Source organism: Mesocricetus auratus, unplaced genomic scaffold, assembly GCF_017639785.1.
Source record: "Mesocricetus auratus isolate SY011 unplaced genomic scaffold, BCM_Maur_2.0 Super-Scaffold_100004, whole genome shotgun sequence".
NCBI classification, from domain to species: domain Eukaryota; kingdom Metazoa; phylum Chordata; class Mammalia; order Rodentia; family Cricetidae; genus Mesocricetus; species Mesocricetus auratus.
In genome coordinates, this window is record NW_024429189.1 from 116,697,192 (window position 1) to 116,713,220 (window position 16,029).

A 16,029-nucleotide genomic window follows, 5' to 3' on the forward strand; every position below is an offset into this window, starting at 1 on the left:
GAGCCTCTTAGCTCACCCTCAGAGGGCTTACTGGGCCTGCCTCCTACAGAGTGGAGGGTGTGCCGCATGGCATCAGATGCCCCTTCTAAACTGGGTGCTGCTAGTGCAGTAGCTATTAAGTGCTCAGGGACAGGAACACCCAGCCAAACAGGTTCAGTTTCAGAGATTATGCCACCCCTGGGATTATGTAGAATTTCTCCTTTCTCACAGTGTCTCTTTTGCAGATTCTGGGGTGGGGTTTGCCTGTGGATCATGGTCATGTGGGATCTCTGTACAGTTCTACTGAAAAGAACTAAGTTTCAGAGCCAGGCTGATTTAGGTCTGCCACCCCTCAGGGGTGTGTCCAGTAACTTGACTAATGCCCCCGATCTTCCCCTTAGGCTGTAGCAAGCAGTCTGGGATAAGAAGCTGTGCACACTACTGGTACCAGATAAACACTTGTCTCCTGCACTGGTGTGGCCCGGAGTTTCTCCTTTGTGTCCGGAGCTCCACTCTCACTTGCCCATGACTTTGGTATTGATAGCAGCTGACGCCCACTGGATCCCCACTGCCTTTAGGAAGGCACATGTAGTGGAACTCTCCTGCAGTCTTGCAGGCGGGGGTAACACTTACTTCACAGATGAGGAAGACTGTATCACTAGTGTGCTGGAGTCATTTCCACACTTGGTTTTTGTCAAACTACCAGGCCCTTCTTACCCTCTGGTTTAGAAATGAGGCTGAATGATTAATGATCTGAGGATTATCTCACAAGGGCACCCATATATTTAAAGTCATTTATGAAATATGCTTGAATGAGCCATAGGGTTAAGGGAATGGAGTGGATATTAGGTCCAACCAGGAAAATGTAAACATGAATGCATTGATCGTGTATGCCACCAACTGAGACTGGCTGACTTAGTTTTGTTCCTGATATCCAGGTGAAGGTAAAGGGCTATTTGTATCCTTGAACATCAGATTCAGTGTGCACACAGAATGTGGGGGACTTGTCAAAAGGCAAGTTCACTGGGGCTGGAGAGATGGCCTAATGGTTAAGAGCGGTGGCTGTTCTTCCAGGGGACCTGGGTTCAATTCCCAGCACCTGCATGATAGCTCATAACTATTAGCAACTCCAATTCTAGGGGCTCCGATGCCCCTTTTGGGCCGTGAGGGCACCAGTCATGCACCCAGTGCACATACATACATGCAGGCACAACACCCATACATATACAAACAATTCAAACTCCAATGTATTAAGCCTGAGGTGGGTCCTGAGATTATTCATTTCTAACGCTGCTGGTGGTGATGCTGTGTAGAAAGACCCCCCCCCTTGCAGTTCTCCAAGCAGCATGATCTGTGAATTACAGCTGGACCTTGTCACTTGAGGGCCTTTCCTTAGAGCTGGGATGGGGCCCAGGATGTACTGATACATAAACAAGGATTTCAGGAGCTAGTAGGCTGTGGCAAATGTGGTACCCATCTACATCATTGCTATGGCACAACCACAGGAGGCTCAGCAGACCTGTTCCAGTACACCTTCCCAATGGAAGAGATAGGAAAGAGCATAAGGACATTTCTGGGACTTCTTGCTGCTACAGACTGAGAGGTATTACAGGTCTCACAAGCAGGTGTAATCAGCCCGTTGGGCCTTGAACTTGGAATTGAGCTGTGTGGACACAAGGTGACAGGAGTGAAAGGCATTCACTTTCTGATGCAGATCTGGGCAGCTGCTGTCTTTCAGTGCCTACTTCTCAGACCATGGTGAACTAGCCCCTACGTTAAATGAATATTTACTGCACTGGACTTCCAGACTGCCCCCTCCTATTCAGTTGTCTCTATGAACCATTACACTGTGACTTTCTCAGCCCTTGCTTTATGTAGCTCATAACCACTGACACTGTTTAGTGGTTACCCAGAGAACTTTACTGTGAGTAGGGGATAGGCCTTCCATTTCCACAAGTGCCACCTTAGTAAGGTGCTCAGACTTCCCAATTCATTTTAGGATCTGTCCAGTGACCAGGGCCTTGCTGGTCCTCACTGCCCATACCCTTACTCTCAGCCATGTCTGCCTTTTGATCTGTTCTCAGGAGCAGATAGATTCTGGATCTAGCCCGGGTGAAGTGATTGAGTGTAGCATCTCAAGGGCAAACATTGCCTAGGCCCGGAGGCTAGGATGCCTGCTGTGAGCATCTGTTACGGAGATGAACAGTGGTCAGCAAGCAAACAAGTATTACTGACATGTAAAGCTGGGAATATGCCTGGGGACTGTCACTGGTGGTGGGAACCGTTTTTACTGGAACTGCACCAAAGGGCACAAAATCAGGTGATAGGAGAATATGAAGTGATCTGTGGATTGTTTTCTTCCTGTGGAGACAGCCAGGGATCAAGGACAAAATGTCATCAGTGACAAGTCATGAGGAAGTTGGGTTCCAGAAGGAGGCTATACAGACTTGTTACCTGTTCTCCAGCTATGTGTCAACAGGTACTAACGTTAGCACAGGAATGTAGCCCCATTTAATACTTGAAACATTCCTGGGGTCAAGGTCTTAGGAGACTCATGACTTAGATTGGACGGAGGTTGGTTGAAGCTCATGACTAAGAAGATAAATGCAATGCAAAACTCACCCAGCTCTAAGAATAGAAAAGACAGCAAGCCAAGAAGAGAAGGTGGGATGTGGGCCGGTGCATCCTAGAAATAGTATGAGTGGTCTACTTAGCACCAAAAGACAATGATTTAGAAGTAGACCTTGATTCTATTTGTAAGCCACTGGATGGGCTCTGAAATTTCAAAGCCAAGTGAAAATGATGCTCTGAATCTTATTAGATGTCAAAGGTTTCAGGAATTACCCCAGAGAAAAGACCATCATGTATCACATCTAGCCCAGAACATCCCCAAAGTTAAACCTAGCTCCATGACTGGTCATAGCTACCCCATGGTAGCTATTATCAAAGCCACAAGTCCTCTTCCTCAAAAACAAGCTGCTCTGGTCTCTGCCCTGCATGGTCTTGCTCAAAAATTTCCATTAAAAAATACGAAGTACAGGACAAGAATGCAATGAAGACATGACCTGACACCACTAGTTTTGCCTCAAGCAAGTGTTTGGTGAGGATGTGGAGAAAATGGAGCACTACTGGTAGAATGAAGAGTGTGGCTGCTTTGGAAAACATTGGCAGTTCCTCAAAAAGCTAAAGCGTTATCATGGGACCCTACAAATCCATCCCAGATAAATTCAATGACTTGAAAACATCTGCCCACACAAAAAACTTGTACATGAACGTTAACAGCATTCAACATAACAAGCAAAAGGGAGAAACAATCCAAGTGTCCATCACCTGGTAAGAGTAAAAAATGATGCGGCCATACCATGATTATACAGCCACAGGATAAGGTGTTGCTGCTACAATCACACGAACAGTGGAAACAAGGTGTTGAAGACGCTGGACACAAAGGCCACATATTGAGTGGTTTTACTTAGGAGAACTGTCCAGAATAGACAAATCTGTAGACAACTGACAGGGGGCTGCCTGGGCTAGGGAAGGAGAAATGAGTGATTGCCAATGCGAATAGTTTTTGTGGGGGAGGAATTATATCTGGGGGCGGATGTACACACAGCACTGTGAATACCTACAACCCACTGAGTTGTGTATTTTAAGAGGGTGAACTCCCTGGGTATGTAAATTCTCTTAATAAAGTTGTTAATAAAAAAACAGATTGTAAGTGCTGTTTGTTTATTGTGAAGGCTCTGATTTGGGAATTCTATAGGACATAAGCCCGAAACATTCCCTCTTGCTTATGGCTAATCATAGCTGGAGGGAGAGGTGACAGAGACCCAAGCAAGCACCAACAGCTTGACCACAAGTTCCTGGTGGCCCCATTCAAGGCTACCCACATCTATGATACTGAGTTTCTCAAGAATATTATGTAAGGTGACTCACAGGAAAATAACAGTAACAACAAAAATGGCCCTTTCTACAGGACCACTGTACTTTTGTTTGCAGAAAATAGAACTAACGTACATGACTATCTTTTTTACCTTTGCTATTAAAAGGCCCAACTGGAGAATGTTTCCATTTTACCTTCCTTCAAATCAGGGCCCTGGTTATCTACTTTCTCCAACCTATCTTAAGAATTCCAGCCATCTGTTCCTTTAAATGCTTCCCTGCATAAAAAGGGATGCTTTAAATGAGCAAAGTGCCCTAAGCTCTTTCACAGGTATGATCCAATTCCAAAACTAAACCTAACTTTCCACCTGGCAGCCCTCAGGGATGCCGGTGATGCACAATGAGCGATCGCTTTGCCCCCATAGATCACAGGATGCTCTAGAGCCTCAAGATGGTGAGCACATGACCCATGTGACCCCCTTCAACAGCCAGGGAGCCTGCTCATGCTAGCTTGGCCCTGAGGCCCAGCCTCACCTGAGACTGGCCCCAGTTCTGCCATTCCTGGGCTGGGCACACAGGTCACCCTCCGAGAATGTACCCCAGAAAACTTACAGTAGCTTGTTGCTGCTTACAGGTAAAAATGGTAAGCCCTAATCTGGGGGAAGGAGACATGAAAGGAGCCACATGGCTGAATGCTAACGGTGGAATGAAGTACTTAGTGTCTTGATTTGGTGTCTCTTGCCCTGGCCTTCTATTGCGTTCTTTCCATCACTACAGCACAGGGCTGAGCACTGCCAATGCCTGTCAGCTGGGGCCTCAAGGGATCCAGAGGCTTCCAGAAACTGGGGCTTCCCCTCCCTCCTGAAGTTTAACAGCACACTTGGCTGGACCCATGTTCCTACGCTCTTGTCAGTCCCAAGAGGATAAGCAGCACAGTTATAGACATCTTTCCTTCTTTCCACTTCTCCAGTTCTTAGGACTATTCCTACTCATAGAAAGGCACATTACAAAGCCTCAATGAAGGAGCCTCTGATTTCACAGGTGGCCCCTAGGCTTTGAGAGAGAGGACTTCTTTAGGGTCACCTTGAAGAGGAAATGAGATTAGCCTACAGTTCTGTTCTGTCTATCCCTCTACTTACTGTCCACAGCAGCCCAGGGAGACAGCCACCAGGCTACACAAACAGGAGCAACTGGAAGAGGATGCCTTGGAAGGACACGGCAGTTTTTCTAGGCTTTGGTGAAATCATCCTTGTAGTTCATAGGGTACCAGTCACATTCTACACACAAAGCCTGAGTGGAGCTCATCTTAGTGATGTCAGGAGTAAGAGTAACTTATGAAAGGGGGGAGGGGTGCTTGAGAAGAATGGGCCCTTCTTTTAGTCATTTAGTCCTATGAAGGCTCAAACTCTTCAGAGTTTGTGCATTAACATAAAAAGGAAAGTGGAAGACCGGCAACATGAATTCTGTATTGACATTTGGTTCTTAATAATAACATCCAAAATGCGTTCTGTTCTTATAGCGCTGTGACCGGGACTGCAGCGGGTGGAGGGTTTATGTTGCCGGAGTCTCCCTTGGAAGTGGGGAGGAGCTGGTGATGATAGACACACACTGATTTCTCCTTGGGACCTATATGCAGCTGGGTGGAGTGCTGCGGCAGGCACCTCGGTTCTGACAAGGACTGGGGATGCAACCCCAGCGGGCCTGCAAACACATGGGCAGAATCCTCTGCCCTGAGCCCACGAGAACACGAGCACTGATGGGGCCAGTGATGGCAGCTCCGGGAGAGTGCAGGGGAGGCTGAGGTGTTACATTCTTGAGGCCTTCACAGGTACATGTCATCGTAGCCCGGTGGGGGGAGATGGTCTGGATTAGGTCTGCAATGGAAAAAGGGTCTAGTGAGTGGGAGGGGTAGGGCTGAGTGCACAGGAAACACGCCCTGTGTAGAGGAGGCCCACAGAGTGATGTGAAGTTAAGATGATTAACTCTAGGGCCCAATGGCCTGGGTCTAATCTTTCTTTGGCTCAAATACCCAGGCCTTGCCCTTCTCACCTGTAATAGGACTATGGGAACAAGTGTCTCTTCCTGAGTCCAAGTGTGTTGGCTAGTTTTATGTCAACTTCATAAAAGCTATAATCATCTGAGAGAAGGGAGCCTTGATTGAGAGAAAATGCCTCCACAAGATTGGAATGTTAGCAAGCCTGTCTAGCATTTTCTTATTAGTGACTGACAGGAGAGAGCCTAGCCCATAGTGGGTGGTACCATCCCTGGGCTGGTGGTCCTGGGTTCTATAAGGAAGTAGGCTGAGCAAGTCAGTAGGCGGCTCTCCTCCATGGCCTCTGCATCAGTTCCTACCTCCAGGTTCCTGCTCTGAGTTCCTGTCCTGACTCACTTCCTTGAACACTGATGTGGAAGTATAAGCTGAATAAACCCTTTTACATCCCCAAGTTGCTTTTGTTCATAGTGATTCATCACAGCAATGATAACTCTAAGACACTAAGGAAATGGGGTGGGGAGAGAATTCCTGGAAGGCTCCAGGGAGGCAGCAGTGGTTACTGAGCCTGGAGTCAGATACCTGGGTTGCAATGCTGAACTAAGCTAGACTGCACTGCCATCAAATCCCACCTTTCAGATTACTTGAATGAATACCTACCCAGATGGGCTGGTCCCAATGGGTCCAAAGGGGTCAAAGCGAGCTCCTGGGGGCACAGCACCAGGGGGAAGCCGGTTCGGGAGGCCCGAGGATGGGTCAATAAGTGCTCTTGGGAAGCCAGATCTCAGGGGATCCACAATCATGCCACCTCTTTGACACCTGAGACAGGAAGGAAGCTGGGTAAGCAGATGGCTACTCTAGATGGTCTAGGCAAACGCCAGATGAAGCAAGAATTGAGCAAGAACACAAAGTGAATACAAAGTGTGTACTTCTGATGCCAAAAGGGCCTGTAGCAGTACAGGGAGTTCTGCAGGATTTCCTGAGCCCACAGGATTGAGATTTCTTGCATCCAATGGGGTCAACTGGTCAAGAACTAGAGCTAGAATCGGCCAGGATCAATACAGAACTGTCAGACTCTAAATCTAAGAGTGGTAACATCATGACCACTCATGATATGGTTTTGCAATTTCATTAAGGGTCTCAGTATAGTTGCTGACAGCCTGTGGGTTGCCCACCTGACTCCTGACATTCTCTGTCCCTCACTGAGTTCCATGGACCTGACTTCATGCACTCCAGCTGGGATGAATAGGCTAATGTTCCTCACATGCTGAGGTCACTGTGTGAGCAGCTCTGCAGAGATGAGTGAGTCCTACTGTCTAAGAATGAGATGGTGAAAGTGGGGTCACTCTTCAGCAGGAGTTAACCCTCATCTGACTCAATCAGAGAACAGAGTGCATAGCCGAGGCTGCGGAATGAATTTGCTGGATGCAGAATGAGAAGCAGAGGATGCGTGGGCTTAGAGACTCCCTCTGTGGAGTGAGGTAACCACCAAATAGCCCTGAGCTGTTGCTCTGCAATCTACTGCCCACTGTGTGGTCTTCATTCTTCATAGGTAAACCTTCACGACTCTTATCCAGGGAAGAGCCGTGATCCTCCTATGCAGAAGGGAGGAGAATGGTCCCCCCAGTTCTCTCTCTGCACTGCTCTAGGTATGGCAGAGCCCAGAAAGAAGTAATGATTTCTCAGCTACTCAACAGCTACCTCCACTCCAAAGGGAAGCTGACGAAAACTCTAAAATTAGGTGAGCTGCAAGTCACTGAGCAAATTACATTGCTGCCACCTCCCCAGAAATACTCACCCAAAGGGGTCTAGGTCTTCTCCCCCGACAGCAAATGGGCTCAGGGGATCACGCCTGAAACAAACAAGGACAATTACCACAATTCCCAGAGCAGCCAAACACCTAGTCTCTCAGAGGCACAAAGCTGATGCCAGTGGGGGCATGATGAACATCAGACAAGGCAGAAACTTTCATAAGATCACAACATAAGGAATACTTCAAAGTGGTCTTTAGCAGAGATTAACACAGATCATAGGAAACAGGAAATTATGTGAAAAAGTAATGAGAGCATTCAACCTCAATGCTCTCTCGGGGTCAGGTTAGGGATTAGACAGCAGGCAGGCAGGGTTTCTCTAAAGGAGTCTGAGGGTGAGAGGGAGATAAACCGGCTCACATATGATGCTCCCCTCAAGGCTCTCTACTCTTCAAGAAGTGTTCTTCCCAAAAGGTTCTCCCTCAAAAGCTCTCTAGAAGATTTCTCCCTAAAAGCTCTCTCCTCAAACGTTCTTTCTCTAAAAGCTCTAAGATTTCTCCTTAAAGTTCTGATTTTCCTTCTGTAAGTTCTCCTAAAGATCTCTTTCAAAAGTTCTTAAAAATTCTCCTAGAGTTCTTTCTAAAGATTCTCTAAAAGTCCAAGAAGTTCTTCCTAAAAATTCCCTCAAGGTCCCTTCCAAAAAATCTCCTAAAGTCCCTTCTTCTAAAGTTCTCTCAGATCCCACAAGACTTCTAGCTTTTTATGTCCATGGCACATTAACAACTCTCTGGCAGCAGGGCCTGCGTAATTCTCAGTCAGGAAGACAGACGGGTCGTTTTTGAGAAAAGCAGGTGCCTCATGTCTTCCCTCTTGGATGTGACTTGTGGAACGTGCTGTTAACTGGTTAAAGGGGACTTCTCAGTGCTATATCAAAGGGAAAAACTAAGGCTCTGTGAGATCCAAAGGGAGCAGTTCTTACTGCTGATGCCCTGGTTGAGAATATAAAGACCCAGTATATACAGTCAAATTCATAGTAACAAATATTCTGGAGTTGGCACCTAGAATATTAATTGCTACTTCTGTAATACATGATAAAGGTTTGTAGCAAAAAAGAGCTGTATGAAAGTTAAAACTGGGTGGGTGGGAGGGCTGGAGAGATGGCTCAGTAGTTAAGAGCACTGGCTGCTTTTTCAGAGGACCCGAGTTAATTCCCAGCACTACATGATAGCTCACAACCATCTGTAACTCCAGTTTCAGTGAGCACAAGGTGTACATATGACACACAAACATGCAGCCCAAACATCCATAACACATAAAATAAGGAAAAGTTAAAACTGAGGCAGCAGAGATGGCTCAGAAGTTAGGAGAAGACCTACGTTTGGTTCCCAGCACCATCACCAAGTGCACAACCACCTGTAACTCCAGTTCCAGGGGATCTAACACCCTCTTCTGGCTCTATGGCCACCTGTATGCATGAACTACGCATAAATTTACACAGGCACATACACATAAAAATAAATTAATCTTTAAAATGTTAAAATAATGAAGGGCTGAGTCTGAGAAAGGCAAAATATTAAATAACCCCAGACACATTCTATTGTATTCATACTTTGTTAAAGTTCTAATACTTTTACATAAGATTCAGGAACTTTGATACATGAAATAATACTTCAAAACCAAAACCTGGCAGCTAAAATGTAAAAGCTTCTCAGATAGGCTGAGATGAGAGGCTGAGTGTGGTATAGCACTTCCTGACCTGCTCATCATAGCCCTTGCATACCTTTAGTCCTACTTCTACTGTGAATCTTTGCACGGAAGCATGTTGGATGGCCACTGGCCATAAACCTCTGCAATCTCTACATTTTCTCCAAAGGACCAAGTTTTTCCTTCTCTGAGAAAGCTCTGGAGTAAAAATGAGAATGAGTAAAGAGCATAAATAAAGGTTCCTAAAAACCCCCCAGCATTTCCATTTTCCTTTCTGGACCAGTCTGAGGAGGAGAAAAGAAACAGAATGAAGGAGGGAAGGGAAGCTGCAAGGCCCACCCCGGTAACTTACATACTCAAACTTTCATGGCTATCCTTGTAGGTAATCCACAGCCTTGCTACAAGGCAAACACATACATTCCAAGAACTCATTCTGCATGACTTGGGAACCCACTGAAAATATACAGCACAGAGGCCATCATGCTGTCCACTGCTCCTATGACTGACAGTCAATCCTAATATATTCTAGAGATTAAAAAAAAAGAAAACAAGAAACACTTTGTACACAGTCCTGAAATACTGGGCACAGAAATGCAAATGACGCCCCTCTAAACAGCTGAGGTGGGCTGGCAAGCTGGGGAGACCTCAGGACTGTCAGGGTTGTGTATTCTGGGCTTGGAGTAAGAGATTTTATACCAGGCTGGCAGGGACCTGTTACAAAGTCTCTGTATCCCCAAGAAGGCACAATAATGGTAACCGTACTGCAGGAGAAGAACAGACAAGCAAGGCTTCAAAGTGTGGATCAGCAGTGACCACCACTTACCAAAAACCTACTCTGTGTCAGATGTGTGCTAACTTAGTTCTTTAGTTTTTAAAAGATTCATTTTTTAAAACCTAATTTTGAATAGGTAATGCATCCCTTATTTTCAAAATTGATGAGTCAAAACATACACCTAGGTTTATCTTGGGCTAGATGTGTTGAAATTCAGATCATTTTCATTCTATTTAGGAAAGGCTCAATACATACACCAATATATTGTGTTTAACACATCCAAGAGGATCCTGTAGCTAGTATCCTAACATTTCTGCAAAAATAAATATTGACCATTAAGTAGGATCATTAAGTAGAATAAGTGAAGGCACAAAAGTTTTCATGCCTCTTCAGGTTAGGTGCCAAGCTTTGCCGAGTCTGATGGTCCAAGTTTGATCCCCTGTCCTACGTGGTAGAAGGAAAGAACTCTGCAAGCTGTCCTCGTGCACACGCACATCCCCTCCCCGAATAAATGCAATAAAAATGTAAAAGATACATTTTGTTTTCAGAGTTCTTTCAATTTCAGAACAGTAGATAAAAAGATTATTAGTGTGTAATACTTTGAAAACATCTCATATTCTTGTTGCCCACCAGACAACTGACAGCATCATGAATGCAGTTATTTTTCTTTTCGGTATGAAGGATTCCTCCAAATAGGATCTGTAGAGCTGAGTCGGTGATCATGAGTTCCTTCAGTTTTTTTTTTAAATTGTGGGAAGTTTTTCTTCCTCCTTAAATTGTGATAGTTTTGCTGGGTATGGTAGCCTGATTTGGCAGGTTTTGTTTTTCAGAGCCTAAAATGCATTATTCCAAGCCCTCCTGGCTTTTAAAGTTTCTGTTGAGAAATATGTTGTTATTCTAATAGGCTTCCCTTCCTATGTGACTCTGTTTCTCTCTTGCTACTCCCAATATACTTGGTTGTATATAGTGTTCCAACTATAACACGGCACGGGGAGGTTCTTTCCTGATCTTATGTTCTAAGTGCCTGGTATGAAAAAAAAATACATGGGTTGCTTTTTTTCCACTCTAGATCTGGGAAATTTTCTCCTATTGAAAAATGTCTTCTATTCTTTAATCAGAAATTCTTCTCCTTCTTCTACACTCATGATTCAAAGATCTGGTTTTTTTCATAGGTATCAAATGCTCTCTGTTCATGTTTTCTTATTAGTTTATTTTTGCCATTGTCTGAATGTTTTAATTCCTCTACCCCAGTGGTTCTCAATCTGTGGGTCGTGACCCCTTTGAGCAGAGTGGGGGAATGTTGAATGATTCTTCTATTGGGGTTGCCCAAGACTATTTGAAAACATATTTACATTGCAATTCACAACAGTAGCAAAATTACAGTTATGAAGTAACAAGAAAAATAATTTTATGGTTGGGGGTTGCAGCATTAGGAAGGTTGAGAACCACTGTTTTACCCTCTACTCAAACCCTGATGCTCTGTTTGTAACATGCATTCTTCCCGCCAGCTGCCTGGGTCCTGATGTCGTTTTTAGCCCCCAAATAACACACAGGACACTATATTAATTATAAAGCTGTTGGCCATTTGTTATTGTTTCTCACTGGCTAGCTCTGACTTAATTGACCCATAATTATGAATATAAATTTTTATAAGGACTTATCTTTTCAAGGATGCAGCCTCATGTGTCCTCTCCCCATGATCACATGGCAACGACTCTCCTACTACATTTCCCAGAATCCTCCTAGACTCCTAGTCCCACCTATCTTGTTTTTCTATTGGCCAACAGTGCTTTATTTACATATACACAGGACTTCCCCCATCATCTGCTCTCTCATTGATTCATTCTATCTGTAACACTTTCTACACAGCCTTTTGTTTGACTTACTGATTGACAATTATTTCTCCATACTAAAAATACTGATTTAATTTTCTGGTCTCTATAACTTCTGATATGAAATACTCATTCACATTCTTATTTTTCCACAAGCAATGTATTTTCTTTAGTTGCTTACAGATGTTTTTCTTAGTATTTAATTTTCAACAGTTTATATATCTAAGCACTGACTTCTTCAGGTTCACACTGTTTAGAATTTGCCAAGCTCTCTAGGTCTTCCAGCCACCATTTTATTCAGTGTACTTTCTTACTGCAGCCTTTCTTCTCTGGCAAGATTCCCACGGCCATATTATCCACAGGTTCCTAAAACTTTATTTTTAAATCTTTTCTTTGGGGCTAAAGAGATGGCTAGGTGATTAAGAGCACTTGCTGCTCTTGCAGAGGATTTGGGTTCAGTATCCAGTACCCACGTGACAGTTCACAACTGTCTACTGTCCCCATCCATACATGCAGCCAAAACACTCACCCACGTAAAATATAAAAGAAAATAATCTTTTCCTGTTGTTCAGGTGGTTACTTTCCTTTGATTATAAGTTAACAAGCTCTTTAATCAAATTGTTTCTACTAGTAATCCATCCAGTGAGGTAAACTTTGTTAGTAAACTTTGCTAAATTTTTCAGGTCTAAAATTTCCATTTGGTCCCCATTCATATCTTCCGTTTATTTGCTAAGACTTCCCATCTTCCATTCAAGATGGCTTCCCTCATGTCCCATATCATTTTTACAAGGGCTGTTTTGAAGTCTTTGCCAGATAATTCCGTATCTTGGTTGGTGCTGATATCTGTTGACTATCTTTCTGGGAGCTAAAGGTTTTTGGTTATTTTAAGTGGAGCAGCTTTGTTATAAGACTGGGGGGGGTGGATTTTGCTTGTATTTTAATGGGTAACCAATGCAGTTGGGTTAGGGCTCTAAATTCTGGCTCCAATACTGTTGCTGAGCTGGGCATGGGGTTACACTCCTATAATCCCAACAGCCAGGAAGCAGAAGCAGAAGAATCTTGAGTTCTGAGGCCAGTCTTGGTTGTAATGGGAGATACTACCTCAAAAACAAACCCAACAAACCATGTCTGTTTTGTTCCTAAGACCTCTACAATGCCACTAAGCTCTGTACTACATGTGTGGTCTCCAGCAGCTTGTCTAACTGGATGGTAGGCTCTCATGTAGTTTCGCCCTGAAATGTTGGAAATACTTTTTAAGATCAAATATCTTTGTGTAGTCTGCAAGTAAAGGCAGAAGCCCACCAACTGCTTATGGGAGCCTTTTTGAGTTTTTGTCTATGGTCTTTTTTGGCACATTCCATTTCCATGTGGGGGGATCCCCTATTTTTACCCTCTGTTAGAAACTGGGTTTTAGTTACAATGCTCTGTTACGTACTTCTCATAACTGTGCCAATGTAGCACCAAGACAAAGGGAGGAAAAACCACACTGGTTTGTCTCATAATCTTTGATGGTGGTAGCATTTTGAGACAGTCACCATGTAGCTCAGGCTGGAGCTGAATTTGGAATCCTGCCTCAGTTTCCTGAATGCTGAGATTACAGGCCACACCTGGCTCAGCCTTATACTCTAGAGACATTGAGTCTTCCCACTGGAAAGAAGGTTCTTTTTTCTCAGCTGGGGTGCAAATGGATGGAGAAAAGGCTAGAAAGAAGCACGGGGATGACCTGGAGCACTCTGTCCAGGCCAATGTCTGTTTCTCTAGACTTCTTTGATTTCAGACTGTACAACATCAGGCACACAGTGGTGAATTAATCCACTGCCCGTAAATTTGGTGGTACTTCAAATTCTGCTTTTCTCCAATCTGCTCCCCAGTCTGAGTGAACTTTCACTTTTTGCTGCCCGCCCCCTCTGCCTGCCCACTGTATGATGGAAGCATCAGGAGCACATGACTGTTCTGGTCAACAGAAAGAAGGAAGCTGCACTCAGGAGCCTCCAGTGCACTGGAGTTGGCAGGAGACTGGGTCTTTTAAGATAAAATTTAGGAAAGGCTTTGAACCTAAGTTGATGCAGACATAGCATAAGGCTCTTGGGAACCTTGAGGGAAGGAACTATATTTTTACTAAGGAAGCCAGAGACAGACTGCAGTATGTACAATTTGGGCCCCTTTCAGGACTCTACACCCATAGCTTCATTGAGCAAGTCCTTCTGTGACTGCTTTGATACACGGCCCTACTGATTTCCAAAGTGGAAGCACGTGGACCTGATACACTGCAGCTGGCTCTCGCTTCTAACCACTGGAGCACACTGTTTTCTAGATCCTGCAGAAAGGACTGAATTCCTGCTGAGACTTTGGCTTTGATCTTCTCATACCCTGAGCAGAGTCTGGCTGACTGTATCCGTATTTCTGATCTATAGAATAGTGATATAAGTGGGTATAATTTTAAACAACCTGTTATGCACCAATATAAAACTTGTCAATATGTACTGCAAATGGCTTACCTGGCATGTTTGCCTGACTGGGTTTACATGTGTCATGGGGAAAATATTTTTCCTAAGGAATTAAACAAATGAACCACAACTCAAAACCTGAGACCAATTCCAGTATTGTCAAGGATAGGGGAATGACACTGGAGGACAGAGGGAAGTTGAACCATTACAACTATTTAGGTGTATCAAAATCCTTCAAAATAGACTGAGCTTTTAAGATAGCAATTCTACTGTAATGTATAAGACTATTTAGAGGTAGACACTAAGGTACATGAAATGTCTCTCCTAAGTGTAATTAGCTAAGGTTGCTGTTTAGTTACTTCTCTAGTGCTATGATGAAACATCATAACCAAGGCAACTTATAAAAGAAAGCATTTAATTTGGCTTATGGTTTCAGAGGGTTAGAATCCATGATGGTGGAACAAAAGAACAGCTTAGAGCCCCACATCTTGATACATAACCACAATAGAAAGAGAAGGAGCATTGGGAATGGTGTGAATCTTTTGAAACCTCAAAGCCTGACCTCCTCCAAAAAGGCCACACCTCCTAATCCTTCCCAAATAGTTCCACCAGCTGGGAACCCAATTCAAACCACCAGAGTAGCTCAGAAAAGAAACAATTAAATTAGAAACAAACTTGTATCATGCTTGGATTCTATTCCCAGTCAGGTATGCTTCCAAATGTGTATCTCAGCTCTATGTGCCTTACCAGCAACTATTACCTCCCTCCCGGATTTCCTGCTTCGATGCCTGTGTCCTTTGGCATGACATGGCTACGGTCCATTTGAACTCTCAGAAGCTATGGTTACTCACAGGATTCCCACAAGCTCACCAGCATTCCTTGGAAGAGGAGATAGGAGGCTCAAGTGCAATGGTTCTCCACCTTCCTAATGCTTCGACCTTTAATACAGTTCCTCATGCTGAGACCCCACCATAAAATTATTTCATTGTTACTTCATAACTGTAATTTTGCTGTTATGAACTGTAAATATCTGCTATGCAGGATATCTGATATATGACCCCTGAGAAAGGATGGTTTGACCCCCCCCCCAAAAGAGGTTATGACACATGGGTTGAGAACTACTGCCTAGGAGGCATCATGCAAGAAGAAAGCATGAAAACAGGGTCCCTCTCTTCACTGAGGACATATAAGTCAGCAGTTACTGAGGTAGGAGACAGGCAGATGTTTTCTTCAGTGCCGTGGCTGCACACTGTTCAGGCTCCTGTAAGTAACCAAGCAGTACTTGGATGGAACTGTTTCTTTAGACTGCATCCATGTTTCACCTGGGTTCAATAGATATTTGCTTACATCTCCTCAGGAAAAGTTCATACAACACCAGTTTTAAATTTGCTCTTGTCCTTCTATATTATAATCTGTAATACTCTATATAGGAGCCAGGGTAACTCCTTCTAAAATGTGGACATTATGAGGTCCCTCCCTCCATAATTTAACCTAGTGGCTTCTCACTGCCTCTAATCTTAGCCCTAGGGCTCAATATCCAGTGATCATCTTCCATTTTTGCTTTAATATTATAAACTGTTTGGCCTATTTCTCAGGTTTATTACTAACTAGCACTTATGACTTAATTCACCCATAATTCTTATCTATGCTTAGTCACATGGCTTGATACCTTTTC

The 16,029-nt window shown here is 44.1% G+C and overlaps 1 protein-coding gene across 2 annotated transcripts in view; it reads right to left on the reverse strand.

The window, feature by feature from the left end:
* Positions 1-5,304: 5,304 nt before the first annotated feature.
* Positions 5,305-16,029, reverse strand: part of Psmf1 (proteasome inhibitor subunit 1) — a 28,163-nt gene continuing 17,438 nt past the window's right edge. For both annotated transcript variants that reach the window (XM_021228665.2, XM_005072531.4), the window contains exons 6-8: positions 7,647-7,700; positions 6,509-6,667; positions 5,305-5,732 (exon numbers count right to left, since the gene is read on the reverse strand). In XM_021228665.2, coding sequence (XP_021084324.1) covers positions 5,681-5,732; positions 6,509-6,667; positions 7,647-7,700 — 265 coding nt within the window. In that variant the 3' untranslated portion in view covers positions 5,305-5,680. The remainder of the gene's footprint in view (positions 5,733-6,508; positions 6,668-7,646; positions 7,701-16,029) is intronic.